We start from the raw sequence: 19,204 nt of genomic DNA, 5'->3' as shown, positions 1-19,204 counted from the left end.
TCCCTTTTTAAATTTTCTAACCTACCTGCCCGATTAAGGGATCTGACATTCCACGCTCCGATCCGTAGAACGTCAGTTTTCTTTCTCCTGATAACAACGTCCTCCTGAGTAGTCCCCGCCCGGAGATCCGACTGGGGGACTATTTTACCTCCGGAATATTTTACCCAAGAGGACGCCATCATCATTTAACCATACAGTAAAGCTGCATGCCCCCGGGAAAAATTACGGTTGTAGTTTCCCCTTCCTTTCAGCCGTTCGCATTACCAGCACAGCAAGGCCGTTTTGGTTAGTGTTACAGGGCCAGATCAGTCAATCATCCAGACTGTTGCCCCTGCAACTACTGAAAAGGCTGATGCCCCTCTTCAGGAACCACGCGTTTGTCTGGCCTCTCAACAGATACCCCTCCGTTGTGGTTGCACCTACGGTACGGCTATCTGTATCGCTGAGGCACGCAAGCCTCCCCACCAACGGCAAGGTCCATGGTTCAATGGGGGGGGGGGGGAGAAAAACAGGTATTAGTGTTTTAACCAGATATCTCCGATTTTGTCCGAAAACTAGATTGCACTACCATTAAGAGTTTGAAAAGGCTCGATCACATGGTGCAAAAATGAGACTTATCATCCATAGGACCAATTCAGGATAATAGGGAATGGACTTGACGACGTCGGCTGTTTGGAACAAGAACCAGATACGTCTGGGACTTGCCTCGTCATTGCACCAAACAATAGTCAGATTGTAAACGTAGGCGTCCGCGGCCGTTGTCACAGTCAGCCTTAGGAAGGCGTCTTAGAACATCCGCCGAAACTTCGAAAATTTATACGAGTTGACAATGCCGTCACAAACCTAGAAGAATTTATTGACAATAGTCAGATTCTGAAACTGCACTAAACAGCGGTCTGATTCTGACCTGTGAACAGAGTGTCGTGCTAAAACTTGTTAAAAATATATTCAGGAAATTCACTGTAGTTAATGTCACACAAGATGTGTTTTAGGGTTCTCGTCCTACCTCAAAATGCTGTTTCGGTCCAACATTAATAACGCTTATAATGACAAGTTTGCTATTTCAGAGAACAGATTCTTCGAATACCCCATGCTACACTCTAGCTTACAGGTTGCTGTAGCGCATCGTTATCACAACTTATTTGTCATGATTTAAACATGCATAAAAGCTCAACTACATTGACTTTCTCTGAGGAAACTCTCTATAACGTGTCTCTCGCAGTTCAATCTGAAAAGTATGAAGATGTCATGCAGCTTACCAAGATGTTACAGCTTCAGACATGGGATTTGATACTGAGTCGGTCCGTGGCTGAATACCCGCGGACCCCACATCCTGATCATCAAAATGAGAAGCAGAATGAAGTTACTGACCTTCGAAAGTTATGACTGCTATTACGGTACACATTTTGTGAAATTCTTAGATTCCTAATAATATTCAGTAACCTGCAAAGTTCTTTTTTTTTTTTTTTTTTGACATCGTATTCATAGAACAAAATTGTCTGGTGAGAGAGAGAGAAAGAGACAAGTCCAATATCTTTAAGTCCAATATCTTTAAGTCCAATAAATATCACATTAAATATTTGTTTGAGTTCGTAATAAGCTATTGTGGTGTGCTGCTGAGCTAAATAACAGTTAGAAGGAGACAGAACCGATTAAAGGCTTTTTGTCTTGTACTGGGAGCTATATAAATGAGACATTCCTGTTTATTGTACCAATGCCTTCAAACAACTCGACTCAAATCTGTCATCAGCCACGGAGGGTGAAATTTTGATAATTCGAGCCGTCTGGTAGGTATACTCCAAAATCAAGATGGAAGCACATATGTTACTGAAAGAAGAATCCGGCTTGGAGGCATGCTTTGATAACCAGTGGTTAAGCCGTCTCCTCGAGACAGGCTACAATTTCATTTGAGAGTCCCGGTTCCGGACAAATTTTCAGTTATCTCTGCATATTCATTAATTCTCTCTCAAAAGAGAAGATTAATGATCAACAAGCAGAATATGTGTGATACCCTTCCAAGAAAAATGAACGACACTAACGGTTATATACTATTATTGACCTGAAAACAAAGCTGTCCCGAACAGGAACCAATTTTCAGCAATATTATTGTTGGAATCAGTTTACAAACTCCGACGGAAACCAGAAAACCAAAAGAAAATGCGTGATAAAAATGTATTTCTTATTGCTTGACACTCAGTGACATAGAACATCTCAAAGTGAATGTCATTGTTCCCTTCCATGAAAATCGCTGTATGGCGATGGCGTCACTCGTGTGGAAACAATTAGAAAGAGATTTCACTGTAGTGAACCTACAACTTCATTTACTCAAGACGTATATATCAAGGAATTACATAACACACGACGTTAGAAAAGCATGGAGTAGAAATACAGCTGGAATGATCATTCAGATGCGCAGAAATAAGTTTTCGTTGTCAACATACACTGCTCACGGGGACTACGTGATTTCGGGACTGCGTAGGTCTGTACGTAATGCGCCCTATAAATTTTAACGTCATTATATCGCTAATGCGGACAGATTCCCTTCGTAGCGGCTGTGGAATTCGCATAGGCGTTTTATAGATACCACGACAATTGGCAGTTGATACCTGAAATAAAGTGGAGTCTTAACCTTGAAGAGGAAAATTAACGGGCATCGACTAACGGCACCATCATGTCAAGGTGCATTTGCACTGTCTGTCACATGACGTCACGTTAATTCGCTTATCCTAGTACCGAATGGCGAAAGTGACGTTATGAATCACCATCCGTGATACAAAAAGTCACAATTGAGGAACTAACAACGCCAGTGTTCATTAAGCCAATGGAAACTTCATACCGTATGTTCTTGATCAGTTTTGCTTGTTAAAGCACTGAGAAGTGAAACAACATTTCATACCGTCGTCAGTTATTTGCTAAGAAACTATGTACATGAAAACACCTCGAACAACAGCTAAAGAGAAATGAATGGGGCCTATCTACATTTCCATTGTGTTTTTCTCTTTCGTTATGTAACTAATTAACCCATAAACAAGTGTATTTTTCCCATTCATTGAAGCTGAACGTAAAACGTTTTTCAATGTAAATTGTTTCATTAACTCATTTTCTTGTTTATATACTATATGGGCGTCGTCTCTGTTCGGTTATCATAGAACACCTGCAATTTGCCACAAAAACCAATATTAATAATAAAATGAAGATTCAAAAGACAAAAAGAATCAATTCCACTATTGTAACATAGCTGAGCGCGTCGAAAATGGGTTAACTTACGTCGTTAGCGGACGATGATACAGTAAAAACTTTCTTCCTGAGAAGCTTCGACTTACCGTGACGGTCCGTTGACGGCCTGTGTTAATGCCTCCATTTGATACAAATTGTGAAATATTTTGACGTGACTTGAATTGACAAGGCGGCCGATGTGAATTGGTCTTAGACAAACTACGTCATCCGGAAATCACGTGACAGTTCCAGCTTACCGTTGACAACATGCGCAGAACGCAATACTCACTCCAGAGATATTTCTACACCATGTAACAGAGCAGAGATACAAATACAAATCAGACCTGTCGTCTGGCGATTCCCCACACTACTAAAAGTGTTCTGTGGAAGAAAATATTTTGCTGTTACATTAGCAGCAAGTTCTTAAAATGAACTGGTATTGCCGTGATTTAGAAGGAGCGAGAGCAACTACGACAAAGGTTTGTCTTGTTAAAATATTGGTAACTGGTACTAGTCGATCACAGTTACAGAATTGTTAAACTGTGCGTGAGATTCCAGTAAAGTTTCTGTTTTAGGGACAGATGACGTTTCCTCGCACTATAATAATGGACACCTTGCAAAGATGATGAAGCCAAACTGTATTATTGAGGCAATTTATCTTCTCGAACATTAGCGGAGACTCGTATACTTCAGGCATGTCCTCTTTTCAACATCCAAATTGAGGTTTTCGGGGGTTCAAGCAAATAATTAGATTTAATAAACGAAAATTTGACGCCTTAGCACTACCGCAGTCAGCGTTAGCGTAACGAAAAACAACCGCCTTGATAAATTTCGACCTGGTAGATAAAATATTTTCAAATACAAAATGTAATATAACAGCAAACTATTGCTTCAAAGCGACGATGGTGGACAAACTTCACTTTGAAGCATGATATGCATATGGTGCTAATTTGGATAGAGGGTTTAAACTGGTTATCAAAATAAAAAATAATATTAATCATCCATAAGATGTGCATTATAGTGCTGAGACGGTTTCTACTGAATAATCTATTATCTAGACCCAGTTAAATCTGTGCTGCAGTGAGCCTTTCCGAGTCTATAACGACATTGTCGTCCTCGGCCCTTTAAAATCTTTCCTTACTACAGTTCTTCGTCATGATCAGATGTGCCGAAAATGGGCTACACAATCTGAAGCTGTTCGACGAATATTTCTGCGAGTAAAATTAAGTCTATTCTTATTGCATACTTCTATGTTGCACCCCCCCCCCCTCCCCAAAGAACTATGACGGTAAAACCAGAAAATATCATTCTTGTACTGAGGGTTACCGACACTTGTTCCATCGTTGTGATTGGAACGGAGGAGGGACGCGGCTGTAGTTGTATGTGAAGTATCCTCCACCTCACACCGTAGTAAAGGAATTTCGTACATATTCCTGTGAAGAAATTTTAGGAAAACAGTATGCATATGAATCACACACGCATGAGCGCGCGCGCACACACACACACACACACACACACACACACACACACACACACACCACACACACGCACGCACGCACAGGGGGCTGCGTGTTGTGTTGTCCTTATCATCGTTTCTTCCTCATCGACACGAAAGTTGCCGAAGTGGCGTCAACTGAAAACAGTTTCAACACATGGCCCTGTTTCCCGCAGGTGGACCGGCCGAGCCACTCGCATTATTATTATTAGTGCCATTTAATTATTAAATATTTAAAATTTTCATCTAACAGACTTCATGAAAATCATTCCGTAATAAATTTGTCCGTTTTATCGCCGACTTTGAGCTCTGGAGCCACATAATTTACGTTTAGTTCTAACTTTTAAAACTTTACGGAGATGTTCCAAAGTCCTGCGAATGTTCTTGAATGTAAAACACACATGATTGAGTTGCACTACTTAAGTTTTCGCTGATTGACAAGCTGCATGTTGAATTCATTTGACACCAGCTAATTGTATATGGAAACGGTGCAATAGATGTGAACGATGTGAAGCGGTTGGTATAATGTTTCAGTGGTGGTGAAACGGACGTGCTGGGCAAGTGACATCCCAGTCTTTCATGATAATGAACGGTATCCCCAACTCATCCCTGTGATCGGAAAACTACGACCAAGGAATTGCATGCACAGCTGAACGTCGGCTATAATGTCTTAGACGTCGCTATCACAGGAGATGAGAACTGGTTTCAGCAATACGAGCTGGAATCTAATAGGAAGTTAGAGAAATTTCATTTTGTCATGATAACAGTAATTAACTTTTAACGTACTCTTAATGTTTTCTTTGACACAATCACGGAAGATAATTCTACGTCGTTAGTCGACATCATTCGTTAACCGACATCATCTACCAATAACAAAAATCGTAACGAGGTAATGCAGCATCAGGTGATCATAAACTATTTCCTTTTCTAACTCTAACCATGTTTGACAAGGCATTATTTAGCGATAACCTGGTGCTGTTTTCAATCGTTGTGGTGATGCTCAGTGGTGACCGATATCGATTAACAATATAAAACTTGAAACTTCCTGGCAGATTAAAACTGTGTGCCCGACCGAGACTCGAACTCGGGACCTTTGCCTTTCGCGGGCAAGTGCACTTGCCCGCGAAAGGCAAAGGTCCCGAGTTCGAGTCTCGGTCGGGCACACAGTTTTAATCTGCCAGGAAGTTTCATATCAGCGCACACTCCGCTGCAGAGTGAAAATCTCATTCTGGAATATAAAACTTTTCTGCAAATATGTTAATGAAAATACGGAATGTACTATAAAGACGAATTTCGAGACAGAGACATCTGCAGGCGAAGTGATATTAGCAGTGTTTTGGGATAGGATGGCTGTGATCCTTTTGGACGTCTCAGAGCCTAAACCAACCGCCAATTCCACAATGTCACAAAACAACAATGACTAAGAGGAAAGCCCTATCTTCCATTTCGGTTAGAGAAAAGACGGTACGATAACGCCAAGCTCCACAACAATTTCTCGAACATGGAAGTCATTGCTAAATTTGTGTGGAATGATCTACCACACCCTGAATACAGTTCACTTCTGTCTCCTTAAGACTTCCATCTCCTTGGCTCGACGAATGATCGCTGCCAAAAAATTTTTAGGCTCTGATGCTGTTGGCAAAGCGTTAAGACAGCTAGCGGTCTCAGTTGGTTCAGATTTTTACGAGTGCGGCCTGCTCTCTCTCATACATCATGGGCAGAAATGCACAACGAATGTCGGCGACTGCTTAGAAGTGTGTCAGCATGTAACTCACACCTTGACATATATAACTGTGTAATTTTGTTTTCTGTACCTTTGCAGAAGGACAAATTTATAAGCACCAACATCTGCTGTACAAACAGCTCTGAAATGTAGTATTAATTTCGGTTTATGTGCATCATTTTCTGGATGTGGCAAAAGCCGTTTTAGCATGTTTCCTTCTGATAAGTTAAACGTAACTGCTTTCATGTTTTCTTAAATACCCAAACAACGGTATTCGTAATAAATATCGAAAACACAATATTGATAACCCGAGTAAAAGGCTACTTATATATTTCCAAGAAAAACTGCCTGTGTTATTCTTAGTACACTCACATCACATCTGTTGCGAAAATTTCGCAAACGCTTTGACAAAAATCACGTACTTGTCTCCGGGCTATTGTGTTTGCGCATCAGAATTTTTACGAGAGATGATATGATTCATAGGGATGTCAGTCCTAATTTCAGTCAGAAATAGGAGGCATGTAAGTTCAGTTCAAGTTACTTGGCATTTGACAGCGAGTCAGCTGATTTATCTCCCCCCCCCCCCCTTCCCCAACAATACGCCGTTGGAAGGTTATCCTCAATTACAACTGCGTTTGCTGGTTCGACTGCCCGAAACATTGTGCCTGCCAATACTCAGTTAACATCATAGCTCAGGACGTATTTAGAATTTGGAACAGATTTTTTTTCTTAGAGATATTATATTCTTTACCATACGAATCAAAATTTTTACTTTTATTGAGAAAATCAGAGGTACAAACCATCTTATTTGTTACTAGTTCCGTATTGACAAATCTTCAAAAAAAGGTCATTATTCGTAACTCGTAACGAATTCAGTGAGAAACAAAACGTGGCAAATATCCTTTACCGAGAGGTAGTTTACTATTAAATTAGGAAACCGTCTTTCATTCAGTCCAGGAGCTACAGAGATATGATTTGATAGGTTTGAAACTGTTTGCCAGATAGGAATAGTGCATGCTTTAAAAAATGAACATATCTTCATTCCTAACTGAAATAGTAAAAACATTGTTGGACGTACTTAAAGGATTTACAGAGAGCTTCGCAGTGCTTGATGTTTTTACGTGAATTTCGCCGGTTGTGGTCTTAAAAACGTATTTGCATATACGCGGAAAACGAAGCATAGTGATCTTTGCATACATCCACATCTATACTCCTCAAGCCACCTTTATAGTATTTGCCGGAGGTACTACTTATGCCTCTATTAGTTACCCAGTTTCTTGTTCGAATCGAATGAATCACTGGAAGCTCGATTGTAGGTTCAAATGGTTCAAATGGCCCTGAGCGCTATGGGACTTAACATCTGAGGTCATCAGACCCCTAGAACTTAGAACTACTTAAACCTAACTAACCTAAGGACATCACACACATCCATGCCCGAGGCAGGATTCGAAACTGCAACCGTGGCGATCGTGCGTTTCCAGACTGAAGCGCCTAGAACCGCTCGGTCACGCTGGCCGTCTAATCTCGTTTCAAAAATTGCAGAATTTGTTATGGGACATAGTGGAATAATCCCGCTTCAGCTACTGTCAAGAAGTTCCAGTACGTGGTGGCCATGTAAGTAGCCTTTAAAACGGCGCCTGTAGCGTAGAGGCGTTCCAAGCAGAGAGCTGTCATTGAGCTTCTTTTTGCCGAAAACCAGAGCATCGGAGATATTCATAGTCTCTCGTAGAATGTATACGGGTACCTGGCAGTGAACTAAAACCGTATCGAGTCGTTGGGTGAGGCGTGTGTCGTCACCACAGCAACGTCACGCAAACCTTTCCGGTCTCCCGCAAGCCGGCCGGTCGCACGCACCTGTGACTTCTGCAATGTTGGAAGGTGCGGACACTCTCCTGCGACGGGTCACAACAAAAACCCCTCGATGCACACATGGACATCTCTGTTGGTAGTGTTGACACACTCGTTCACCAGTTGGGTACTCAAAGGGGTGTGACCGCCGTATTCCTCGCCGCCTAACAGGAGGCCATAAAGAGCAACGAAGAACCATCTGTTCGGTATTGCCCTTTACGAAGCTGATCGTGACAATTATCTTTCGAACATCGTCACAGGCAGTGAAACGATCGGTTCATCACTTCGAACCGGAACCAAAATGGCAATCCATGGAGTGGCACCACACCATCTCTCTTACGAAGAAAGAGTTAAAAGCCGCATCCCAGCTGGTGAAGTCATGGCGACGATCTTTGGGACTCTTTAGCGGTTATTATCTTTTATGTCCTCCCTCATGGTGCAACGAACAACACTAAAGTGTAACTCTTCAGGCTTTCCCGGCGAGATCTTGACATGTGGAATAATCGGGTCTACTTCCGGGTGTTTGTGTCGCTCTGGCACAATATTTCGGCCACGTAACTCGTTGCCTTCTTCAGGTGCTACCTGCGACTGCCATATTGGAGGATCTTGTCCAGCGCCCTCTGAGCATAAATACTGGACAAGATCCTCCAATACGGCAGTCTCAGGTAGCACCTGAAGACGGCAACGAGTTACGTGGCCGAAATATTGTGCGAGAGCGACACAAACACCCGGAAGTAGACCCGATTATTCCACATGTCAACTCTAAAGCGTGTTGTGCTACCCTCAGGGAATTGAAGAAATGACTTCAGCGTATTCGTCGCCACAAAAATGACAAGGAGATTTCCTTTCTCCATGAAAACGCAAAGATTCACACATCTCTGCGTACCCGAGAGGATCTCACAAAACTTCATTGGACCGCTCTTCCTCATTCTACATCTACATCTACATTCATACTCCGCAAGCCACCCAACGGTGTGTGGCGGAGGGCACTTTACGTGCCACTGTCATTACCTCCCTTTCCTGTTCCAGTCGCGTATGGTTCGCGGGAAGAACGACTGTCTGAAAGCCTCCGTGCGCGCTCAAATCTCTCTAATTTTACATTCGTGATCTCCTCGGGAGGTATAAGTAGGGGGAAGCAATATACCCGATACCTCATCCAGAAACGCACCCTCTCGAAACCTGGCGAGCAAGCTACACCGCGATGCAGAGCGCCTCTCTTGCAGAGTCTGCCACTTGAGTTTGCTAAACATCTCCGTAACGCTATCACGGTTACCAAATAACCCTGTGACGAAACGCGCCGCTCTTCTTTGGATCTTCTCTATCTCCTCCGTCAACCCGATCTGGTACGGATCCCACACTGATGAGCAATACTCAAGTATAGGTCGAACGAGTGTTTTGTAAGCCACCTCCTTTGTTGATGGACTACATTTTCTAAGCACTCTCCCAATGAATCTCAACCTGGCACCTGCCTTACCAACAATTAATTTTATATGATCATTCCACTTCAAATCGTTCCGCACGCATACTCCCAGATATTTTACAGAAGTAACTGCTACCAGTGCTTGTTCCGCTATCATATAATCATACAATAAAGGATCCTTCTTTCTATGTATTCGCAATACATTACATTTGTCTATGTTAAGGGACAGTTGCCACTCCCTGCACCAAGTGCCTATCCGCTGCAGATCTTCCTGCATTTCTCCTTACAGCCCGGGTCTCGTATCTTCCGGATTGCACTTGTCTACCCAGTGAAGGATGCATCCTGTGTGAAGCATTACGTGGATGGTGGGAAGGATATTGATGGAGCAGAGCATTGACTCCGGCGACGACCCGTTGAAAGGTACCAAGTGGGCATACCGGGCCTCACAGGAAGACGGTGTAACGCCGCTGTGGTGAACGCACATTATGTCAAAAATTAGGGTTTTCAGCCAAAAGAGAGGGGAATAATACGGTGGACTGGAATCCTGAATAAAACCAACCTTCTTACAGAAAATATTGTTATATTGCTTATTGAAAGCCTCTCGTGCTTGTAACGGACCTTAAACGTCACCAGCTAACTCACTTCTTTGCTGTGTGGGAATGACCCTCGTTAAAATTAGTAGGGAGCCACCTGTCTGAGTGCAGCCCTTACTGTGCCCACAGACGCGCCAGAGGTGCGGCTGAGCGGCGTCCCGACCGGCGACGTGGAGGAGGGTGTGTCGCACGTGGAGCTGCGCTGCGAGGCGGACGCCAACCCTGCAGCGCGCGTGGTGTGGCGGCTCGCAGGCGAAGTGGCCAGCGTGGACTCTCGGTTGCGGCTAGCGCCCGCGATGCGCCGCAACTCCGGCACCTACACCTGCTCCGCGCAGAACTCCGTCGGCACCAGCCGCCGCCTCGCCGTGGACATCGACGTCAAGTGTGAGTACCACTGGTCCTCGTCAGCGCACTTTCTCTGACCTACTACCTGCTGGCCGAGTGCAAACTTCATGTTGGCTCGAAATAGCCGTCAACATCAGTAATTCAGCCTCCAAAACAGCCATTTAGTTGCTTATGTTGCATTCAGTCTTTGTCATTACCTCAGCTCTTACAAACAGAATGCACAAGCTATGGAAATCATGTTTAAGTGTGTGGGCAGAAATCACGAAAGAAGTTCCACAGGCTTCAATTTTTGGTTCACTCCTATTCATTACACTATAAGTGAATGCCCTTCCACCAAAGATGCAACATGCAGGAGGTATAGTTTTTGCAGACTATGCTAGTGTTCTAATAAACTTGACAAGAGGAAAAAAAACAGAAAACAAGAAAAAGAAACTGTTAATGTTTTTCAAAGAATTGTTAAGCTGTTCTCAGAAAATGAACTCTGTCTTGATTTTGAGGAAACAAGCTGTTTTCAGTGCTGTACGGTAAATACAGTCATGCCACCGATTGAAGAAACACATGGACATGAGTCAGTTAGAAGGGGAGAATGCTCCGAATTATAGTCTGTACGTATTGATGAAAACTGTTACTCGAAGTAACATGATACTGAGCCCCTAAGTTATGTACAAATACTTTCGTAGCAAACCACTTAATCTTCTAACATATATTACTTATTTACACTGCATAATGACATGCAAAATGTTCTGGGATAATTCGTCATTTACAAAGAAAGAAAATATAATGTTGCCGTGATTTCAACCCAGTGAGCCATGTAGAAATTTGTAAAATGAGATCATGTACCTTCCATTTACTGGTATCATGCACACATATCCTGTGAAATGCCTCGTTTCACACCATTTCGTTAGTAATAATAGTTGAAAAGTTCTACAGAGCGCCTAACTATTTAAATAATCCCTTCCTGCCGCGCGGGATTAGCCGAGCGGTCTCAGGGCGCTGCAGTCATGGGCTTTGCGGCTAGTCCCAGCGGAGGTTCGAGTCCTCCCTCGGGCATGGGTGTCTGTGTTTGTCCTTAGGATAATTTATGTTAAGTATTGTGTAAGCTTAGAGATTGATGACCTTAGCAGTTAAGCCCCATAAGATTTCACACACGTTTGAACATTTGAATCATTTCCTGTAGGGGGTCGACAGGTAGGATCAAATAAAATTAAAATAATATATAAATAAATTTTAACGGACGCTTATTAAATAAAGAATATACAAGAAGTGTTGATGGTGATGTGAATAGTTCTGCTCAGTAAGGACAGTAATAGTTGGGGCTCTCGCATAGTTACGAAATTTCTCAGGGGAAGGTGTGGAAAGAACATTTGCGAAAAGGTTATATGAAAGGAAGTGTTTGTTGGGATATATTAATTGACATATATTACAATTTAAATTCGAGAAGAAGAGCTTTGTTTGTAATCTTCTTTTGCAAGGCCACATATGGGTAAGTTGGGTGGGCACATCTCATGGCTTACCCTGACGCTGGTCTACAGAAGGATGTGAAAGTGTGGAAATGAAAAGAACGTGATATGTGCTCATACAGGCCAGATACCAAGCCAGAGCTGTTTTGTGATAATCGATAGGTACACTGTGGTGTTGGAACTCGAAATTTACAGCAGACCGGCGATGTATTTGCGTTGGTGAGACATAACATACGGACGGCAGCAGGCAGTCGAGTATCGAAACCAAGGCGGAGTACGAGTTGTTCAAGGATATGGAGGAAGGTCCATGACACATTTGCCTGATGATGCTCATGAGATATATTCCTCAACTTTGCCCATTTACTGGTTTAAGGCTATTGTGGATCTACTTTTAATGGTAAATAGATGGGGATTTCTTAGTATTCATAGTTTAGGAGACTGGATGATTGTAGAATATTACGTAATGGTTTCGAATATGGAATAGGCAGAAAGTTTCCTTTGCAATTATAGCTAGAGTTTTCACACTATTTAAGGATAAGGGTCATTGGCTACACCAGGAGGCAAAGAATGAAACAATAGTAAATGCCGCCTTAAAGTTCTGGAAATAACTCGTAGTTATATCATGGAATAAGACATAATGAAGCAGGTACAACGTTGTGCATTAGCCTTGGTGACATCGTTTATGATGAAATGTCAGTACAGAAGGAAATGATCTCCCACTGTGACACATTATGACTACGCCTCCACACATTGAGAATGAGGGTGCCATATGCGGTGACGCCTCGGTTTCGAGGAAAAGCTCCCTCTGACGACCAGCGGTGATTCGAGATAACAGTTTTGGGACTGCAGTTCATCTCACCCATCCATGTCATTAGGGATTTAGTCCTCCGAGCGAGCTGACCATATGTACATCACATGGCCTTGTCCACCAAACCAGCCATGTATGGCCGTGAATCATCACCCGTCAGATCTAACATCGTTCATAAGCTCCGCAGACAGGTGCACTGGCCACTCACAGTATAACGGTGTCAGTCCTATATCCCGTAGCCTTCACAGTACACCCAGGAAATGGCGTATGTTCTCGCAATGTACGCAACCACAGTCGGGAGTAATGGAAAAACCTACATATTCCTGAATCTAAAGTGGAACACAGAATACTGTGTTAAATAAAGTCTACTTAGCACTTAAAGTGGAATCATTGTGTATCAACTATAGCTCTGAAGATGGAGGATTCATGAATCCAAAACTTGTAACGTTAAAGAAAAAGAAGACTTGGCGATCACAGAAGGCTGAATAAAAACTAGTAAGAACTCCGGCGTCCTCATACCCTTCTCAGGAGTGCTGATAGATGAGCAAAACGACCCGCACGGGCAGCAGCGTGTGTTACAACCCCACGTTTTGGATTCTGGGAGACACGTTGAAATGGGACCGAATCCGCCCGGCGGGTTAACGACGATAATACGACGAATAAACGTTATATAATTCATCAACGCATACCAAAAGAGGTTGTGCTGAATGACTGGAGAATATTGCTTCATCGGAAACATTATGAGGCATAAACAGACGTGGATAAACCTTATATTGCTGATAGTCTGCGTGTGATGGATATAACGGAACTGCACATATAGTTACGTTTAAAGAATTTTAATGAAGTTGATTCTGTCTTCATTAGTTAACTTGGAGCCCAGACATGAAGTAACTGTAGGTTAGGAGACGTATACCTGTGATTCTGGTAATATTTGTGCCGGATTAAATGATTTTTGTGGAGAATCTGAAAGAAAAGCCTGGCAGTAGTAGTATATAACATGAAACGAAAGCTGCGTAACATGATTACTTTCTCCCCTTGATTGCATATCTCTCGAAATATAAAGGGCGATTCACTAACTATTACCACCAAGATTAACTCCTCAAGTATGATAGGAGCTGAAAAGTTTGTGGAACAAAACTTGCATATGACAACGGGGGCCATAATATGACTTTTGTTTTTTGTTGCTAGATGTATTGCGTCAGATATATGAAGGTCAACTTTGCTTTTTTAAATGGGATACTTTAGTTTGGTACTTATTTTCTGATAGCGGCTATCGAGGCCAATCCAATGATGTGTAACAGTAAGGTCTTTGAAGGTCAACGAAGGTCACACAGGTGGCATGAACGTCCATTTACAGAACGTGTTCGAAGTGATGACCATTGGTATCAATGCAGTGCTGCAGTCTTCTTATCATGGATTGGGTGGTATTCCTTATCATATCGGCACTTATCGATGCACATGCTCTGACAATTCTCGTAAAATTGCTACACCACGAAGATGACGTGCTACGGACGCGAAATTTAACCGACAGGAAGGAGATGCTGTGATATGCAAATGATTAGCTTTTCAGAGCATTCAAATGAGGAGAGTTTCCAACCAATTTCTCATACAAAAACAGCAGTTGACCGGCGTTGTCTGGTGAAACGTTGTTGTGATGCCTCGTGTAAGGAGAAGAAATGCGTACCATCACGTTTCCGACTTTGGTAAATGTCGGATTGTACCGTATCGCCATTGCAGTTTATCGTATCGCGACATTTCTGCTCGCGTTGGTCGAGATCCAATGACCGCTAGCAGAATATGGAATCGGTGATTTCAGGAGGGTAATACGGAACGCCGTGCTGGATCCCAACGGCCTCGTATCACTAGCAGTCGAGATTACAGGCATCTTATCCGCATGGCTGTAACGGATCGTGCAGCCACGTCTCGATCCCTGAGTCAACAGATGGGGACGATTGCACGAACAGTTCGACGACGTTTGCAGCAGCATGGACTATCAGCTCGGTGACCATGGCTGCGGTTACCCTTGACGCTGCAACACAGACAGGAGCGCCTGCGATGGTGTACTCAACGACGAAACTAGGCGCACGAATAGCAAAACTTCATTTTTTCAGATGAATCGAGGTTCTGTTTACATGATCATGATGGTCGCATCCGTGTTTGGCGACATCGCAGTGAACGCACATCGGAAGCGTGTATTCGTCATCGCCATACTGGCGTACCACCCGGCGTGATGGTATGGTGTGGCAATGGTTACACGTCTCGGTCAGCTCTTGTTCGCATTGACGAAACTTTGAACAGTGGCCGTTACATTTCAGATGTGTTGCGACCCGTGGCTCTACACTTCATTCGATCCCTGTGAAAACCTACATTTCAGCAGGATAATGCACGACCGAATGTTGCAGGTGCTGTACGGGCCTTTCTGGACACAAAGAATGTTCGACTGCTGTTATGGCCAGCACATTCTCCAGATCTCTCCCCAATTAAAAACGTCCGGTCAATTGTGGCCGAGCAGCTGGCTCGTCACAATACGCCAGTCACTACTCTTGATGAACAGTGGTATCGTGTTGAAGCTGCATGGGCAGCTGTACCTATACACGCCATCCGAGCTCTGTTTTACTCAGGCCAGGCTTATCAAGGCCGTCATTAAGGCCAGAGGTGGTTGTTTCGGGTACTGATCTCTCAGGATCTATGCACCCAAATTGCATGAAAATGTAATCACATGTCAGCTCTAGTAAAATATATCTGTCCAATGAATATCATCTGCATATCTTCTTGGTGTAGCAATTTCGATGGCCAGTAGTTTATTCTGCAAATGGAATAAAATAAAATAACTGTTCAATGAGGAGTGAGACTGGATCGCACTTGACCTGGTGGAGCGGTGGTGAGAGCGCGCGCCTTTTGCAGACCCGCCGCAGATCCTGTCGGTGGGCCCCGACCGGCTGGTGACGGCGCCGCTGTTCTCGCCGGCGCGCTTCTCGTGCGACGCGGAGGGCAACCCGCCCCCGCAGCTGCGCTGGCTGCAGCGCGTGCCCGCCGGCGTGGCCACCGGGCCAGCAGCAGCCGGCGCGCCGGCCGCCGTGGCCGAGGTGCTGCGCGGCACCGCCGCCGACCTCGACATCGCCAACGTGACGTACGAGCTGCAGGGCGAGTACGTCTGCCAGGCCGTCAACACCATCGGCGGCTCCGCGCGCACCGCCACCAGCGAGCCCGTCTCCCTGCAGGTCGTGGGTGAGTCTGTGTTTCCTCCCTGTTTATCGGCAACTCTCATTTCTCTTTAGGCTCTCCGATGGAGAGAAGGGTAGGAAGATCTGACGCCAGCTATACAGTAGGATGTGAGATAGCGATGTCTGCACTTACAGATGGCGGTAGTATCGCTTACACAGGGTATGAAAGGGCAATCCATTACCGGAACAGCAGTTGTACTCAGGTGATAGATGTGGAAACGTTTCCGACGTGATTATGCCGCACAAAGGGCTTTAACAGACTTTGAACGCGAGATGAGAGCCTGAGCTAGGCGCACAGGACCTTCCAGTTCGGACATAATTATGGAATTCAATATCCAGAGATCCACAAAGAGTGTGCCGAAAATACCAAATTTCAGGCATTATCTCTCACCACGGACAACACATTGGCTGACGACCTGCATTTAAGGGGAGACGGTGGCAGTCTTGCACTGATGTTTTTGTAAATCCATATCTTTGCCATTTTTTGTTCAGTCTCATTGAAATTTTGCACACGTATGTATAGAGATCTAGTATGATTTTTTTAAAAGATCCGAATTTTTAATAACAACCTAATGCAGTGAGATAATTTTGAATCTTTTATTGCATTATTATTTTAACGTACACTTTTTATAATTTCGAGGCAAATTTGGCAAATTTTTTTAATGGTAAAATAATCTACACTAATAGTTGTACAATTAAGTGCAGTAACGTTTTGGTAAATTAATGCTATTATTTTCTGTGATATTTTGGATTCGAATATTTTTTACAAGCAAACTTTTCAATGTATTATCAACCACAAAACTGTGTATAATATCTCGATTAAAATTTTGTTCCATTTAAATATCGCTTCAAAGTGAAAGAATAGGTGTGCCAAATTTCATTGCAATACTTCCACTAGTTTCTGATATATGTGTTACTGAAAGCAGAAAATCTTAAGTTGCAGAAAAATCATTTTAAAGTTTGGATGAAATATTAAAAAAAAAATCTATCATACCTTAGCTAAAACTGCCCATATTGATATTCCATTTCTTCCTCATCATCGGCTACAGCTCTTTTAGCTTCTCCGCTCGTTTGCCTAGCAATTTTTTGTATGTTCTGCACTGAAGTCTCCACCTTAGACATTCTTTGCTTATCGATGATCTGCAGTACCTGCTCAGTGAAGACTCCAGGTGTAAAGTCCAACCTGCTGAAGATGTGAAGTCTTGGCACATTCCCATCACTAAACACTGCTGCAGCTTCCAAAGCACAAATCTTCACCACCAAATTGGAAACGAACACATTCTTTGGACATATTTTCGAAATTAGAGCACCGAAACTCATATGGGTTCTGTGTTTTCCCATAAGACATTTCTTTAGCAGTTCTGGTGAAGCCAGTGCTCTAAAAGTTGGTTTTATGGCCATTTAAACCTCATAAGGAAGTTATTTTTATGGGTATAAGCTTCCCCACCTTCCTTACTTTTCAAAAATTTGCACCATTCATTAGAACAGAGGCCATGTTGAGGTGTAGTGTCTGTCGACAAGTAATGAAACCAAATGGCCCATACTGCTTTCCCTCGTACTATCCAAGCTTGTGAGGTTACTTCTAATTTCAGCACCATAATAGACTTCTAGGCTGTCAATTCTCTTCTTTGTTAATCTGTTTTTACCTCCCAGTGGCTTCCATTCTCTAGTAGCTTGCGTTTATTGTCTGCAACAAGTCTTCAGAGTCGTCCACCCATCCTCTTCTGAATATGGCCAAAGCACTCCAGTTTCTCAATAGTGCAATCTTTTCCATAGGGCTGACTTTCAGCTACATTCTTGAAAGCACTAGAGTCTCCATCTCCTAAATACTGTAAGTATCTTACTCCATACTTTTGCAAAGATCTAAGGAAAATGAATTTCATACCTGCAGCTTCCATCCCACTACTGGAGCCTGCATAATTTCTGCTACAAACAACTTTATGGGCTTCGTGCCATTCTGTTTCTGTACCTTCATCAATATATTTCTTGCTCAAGGAACATGCAGAATAATATTTAGACATCACCTCTAAGTCTAATACCTTTCCAGTGTCGACACTAATGATTGTTGAAACTCCATTCAGTGAAGTATGGCCCCCTCTTCATCCAGGAACTGTCACAGGAAACTGCTATATCGCTACTATTAGTTGCTTCACAATTTTCTTGAATTGCCCCCAGGACTGCCATTTTCATGCTCTCTTCACTTACTTCTGCAACTGAATTGAGGAGAGTAGTATGCATTGCAGAAAATTTTAGGGGAGGATCAGGCATGTTCAAAAAACCACATAAAAGGTTTACACCATCTCTTCCAATCCCTATACATCTTAGTCCATAAGCATATTGGCTTCATGGATTCTATTAGTGACCTTTTATGTCTTGAGTGGTCTGTCAGCATCACAGTTTTGACACAAAATGTGCAATGTGCAAACCAAACCTTCCCTCTTTCCATCATCAACCAAATCCACATTTCCTCCACAAACAGAGCACTTGCAGGCTTTTCTAAGTGCTTCTGCCACCATTTCCTGATCAACAATTCTGAAACCTGTATTTCTGTCATGATTTGTTTCTTCTGACACAATCCCTGCCCCAAGTTCTATTTTAGATGTACTTGGAGACAAGCTAATGTCTGCATCTGCAGGCCCAGCCCTGACCTCAATGTCAGTTTTTCGCTTTATATTGGAAATATGGGACTTACTATCTTTTTAAAATACTTTACCAGGCCTAAGCATTGTAGAAAGGGATCATCAGATTCAACCTTGCACAAAGAATGGTACAATAAATCAAGTATCACTCGAATTCCACTGAAGAGCACAAAACTTGTTTACAACACTCCACAGCCTTCTATACCACACTGATTGAACCAGAAAATAGCTCCATAGTCTTCTTTACAACACTGCTGTTATGTATACAAAAAATTTACAGCCTTCTAAAGCTATATTTTCTAGGTTCACAGGTCAAATTCTGCAATAAAATATTTCCTTCATTTGGTACATGGAAAAGCGGGCATGGCGCATTACACTGCTTAGGGTTTTAATTTTTTTATGCCATTTGTAGTTCATATTTCAAGGAAAAAAT

The 19,204-nt window shown here is 43.0% G+C and overlaps 1 protein-coding gene across 1 annotated transcript in view; it reads left to right on the top strand.

Moving 5' to 3' along the window:
- LOC126263445 (irregular chiasm C-roughest protein) overlaps positions 1–19,204 on the top strand; it is a 357,515-nt gene that overhangs the window by 282,444 nt on the left and 55,867 nt on the right. The window contains exons 7-8 of the mRNA XM_049960539.1: positions 10,425–10,679; positions 15,813–16,136. Coding sequence (XP_049816496.1) covers positions 10,425–10,679; positions 15,813–16,136 — 579 coding nt within the window. The remainder of the gene's footprint in view (positions 1–10,424; positions 10,680–15,812; positions 16,137–19,204) is intronic.

This window comes from Schistocerca nitens, chromosome 6 (assembly GCF_023898315.1).
Source record: "Schistocerca nitens isolate TAMUIC-IGC-003100 chromosome 6, iqSchNite1.1, whole genome shotgun sequence".
NCBI lineage: Eukaryota > Metazoa > Arthropoda > Insecta > Orthoptera > Acrididae > Schistocerca > Schistocerca nitens.
Note: the sequence above shows the minus strand (reverse complement) of the source record. Positions and strands in the feature narration are given on the sequence as shown.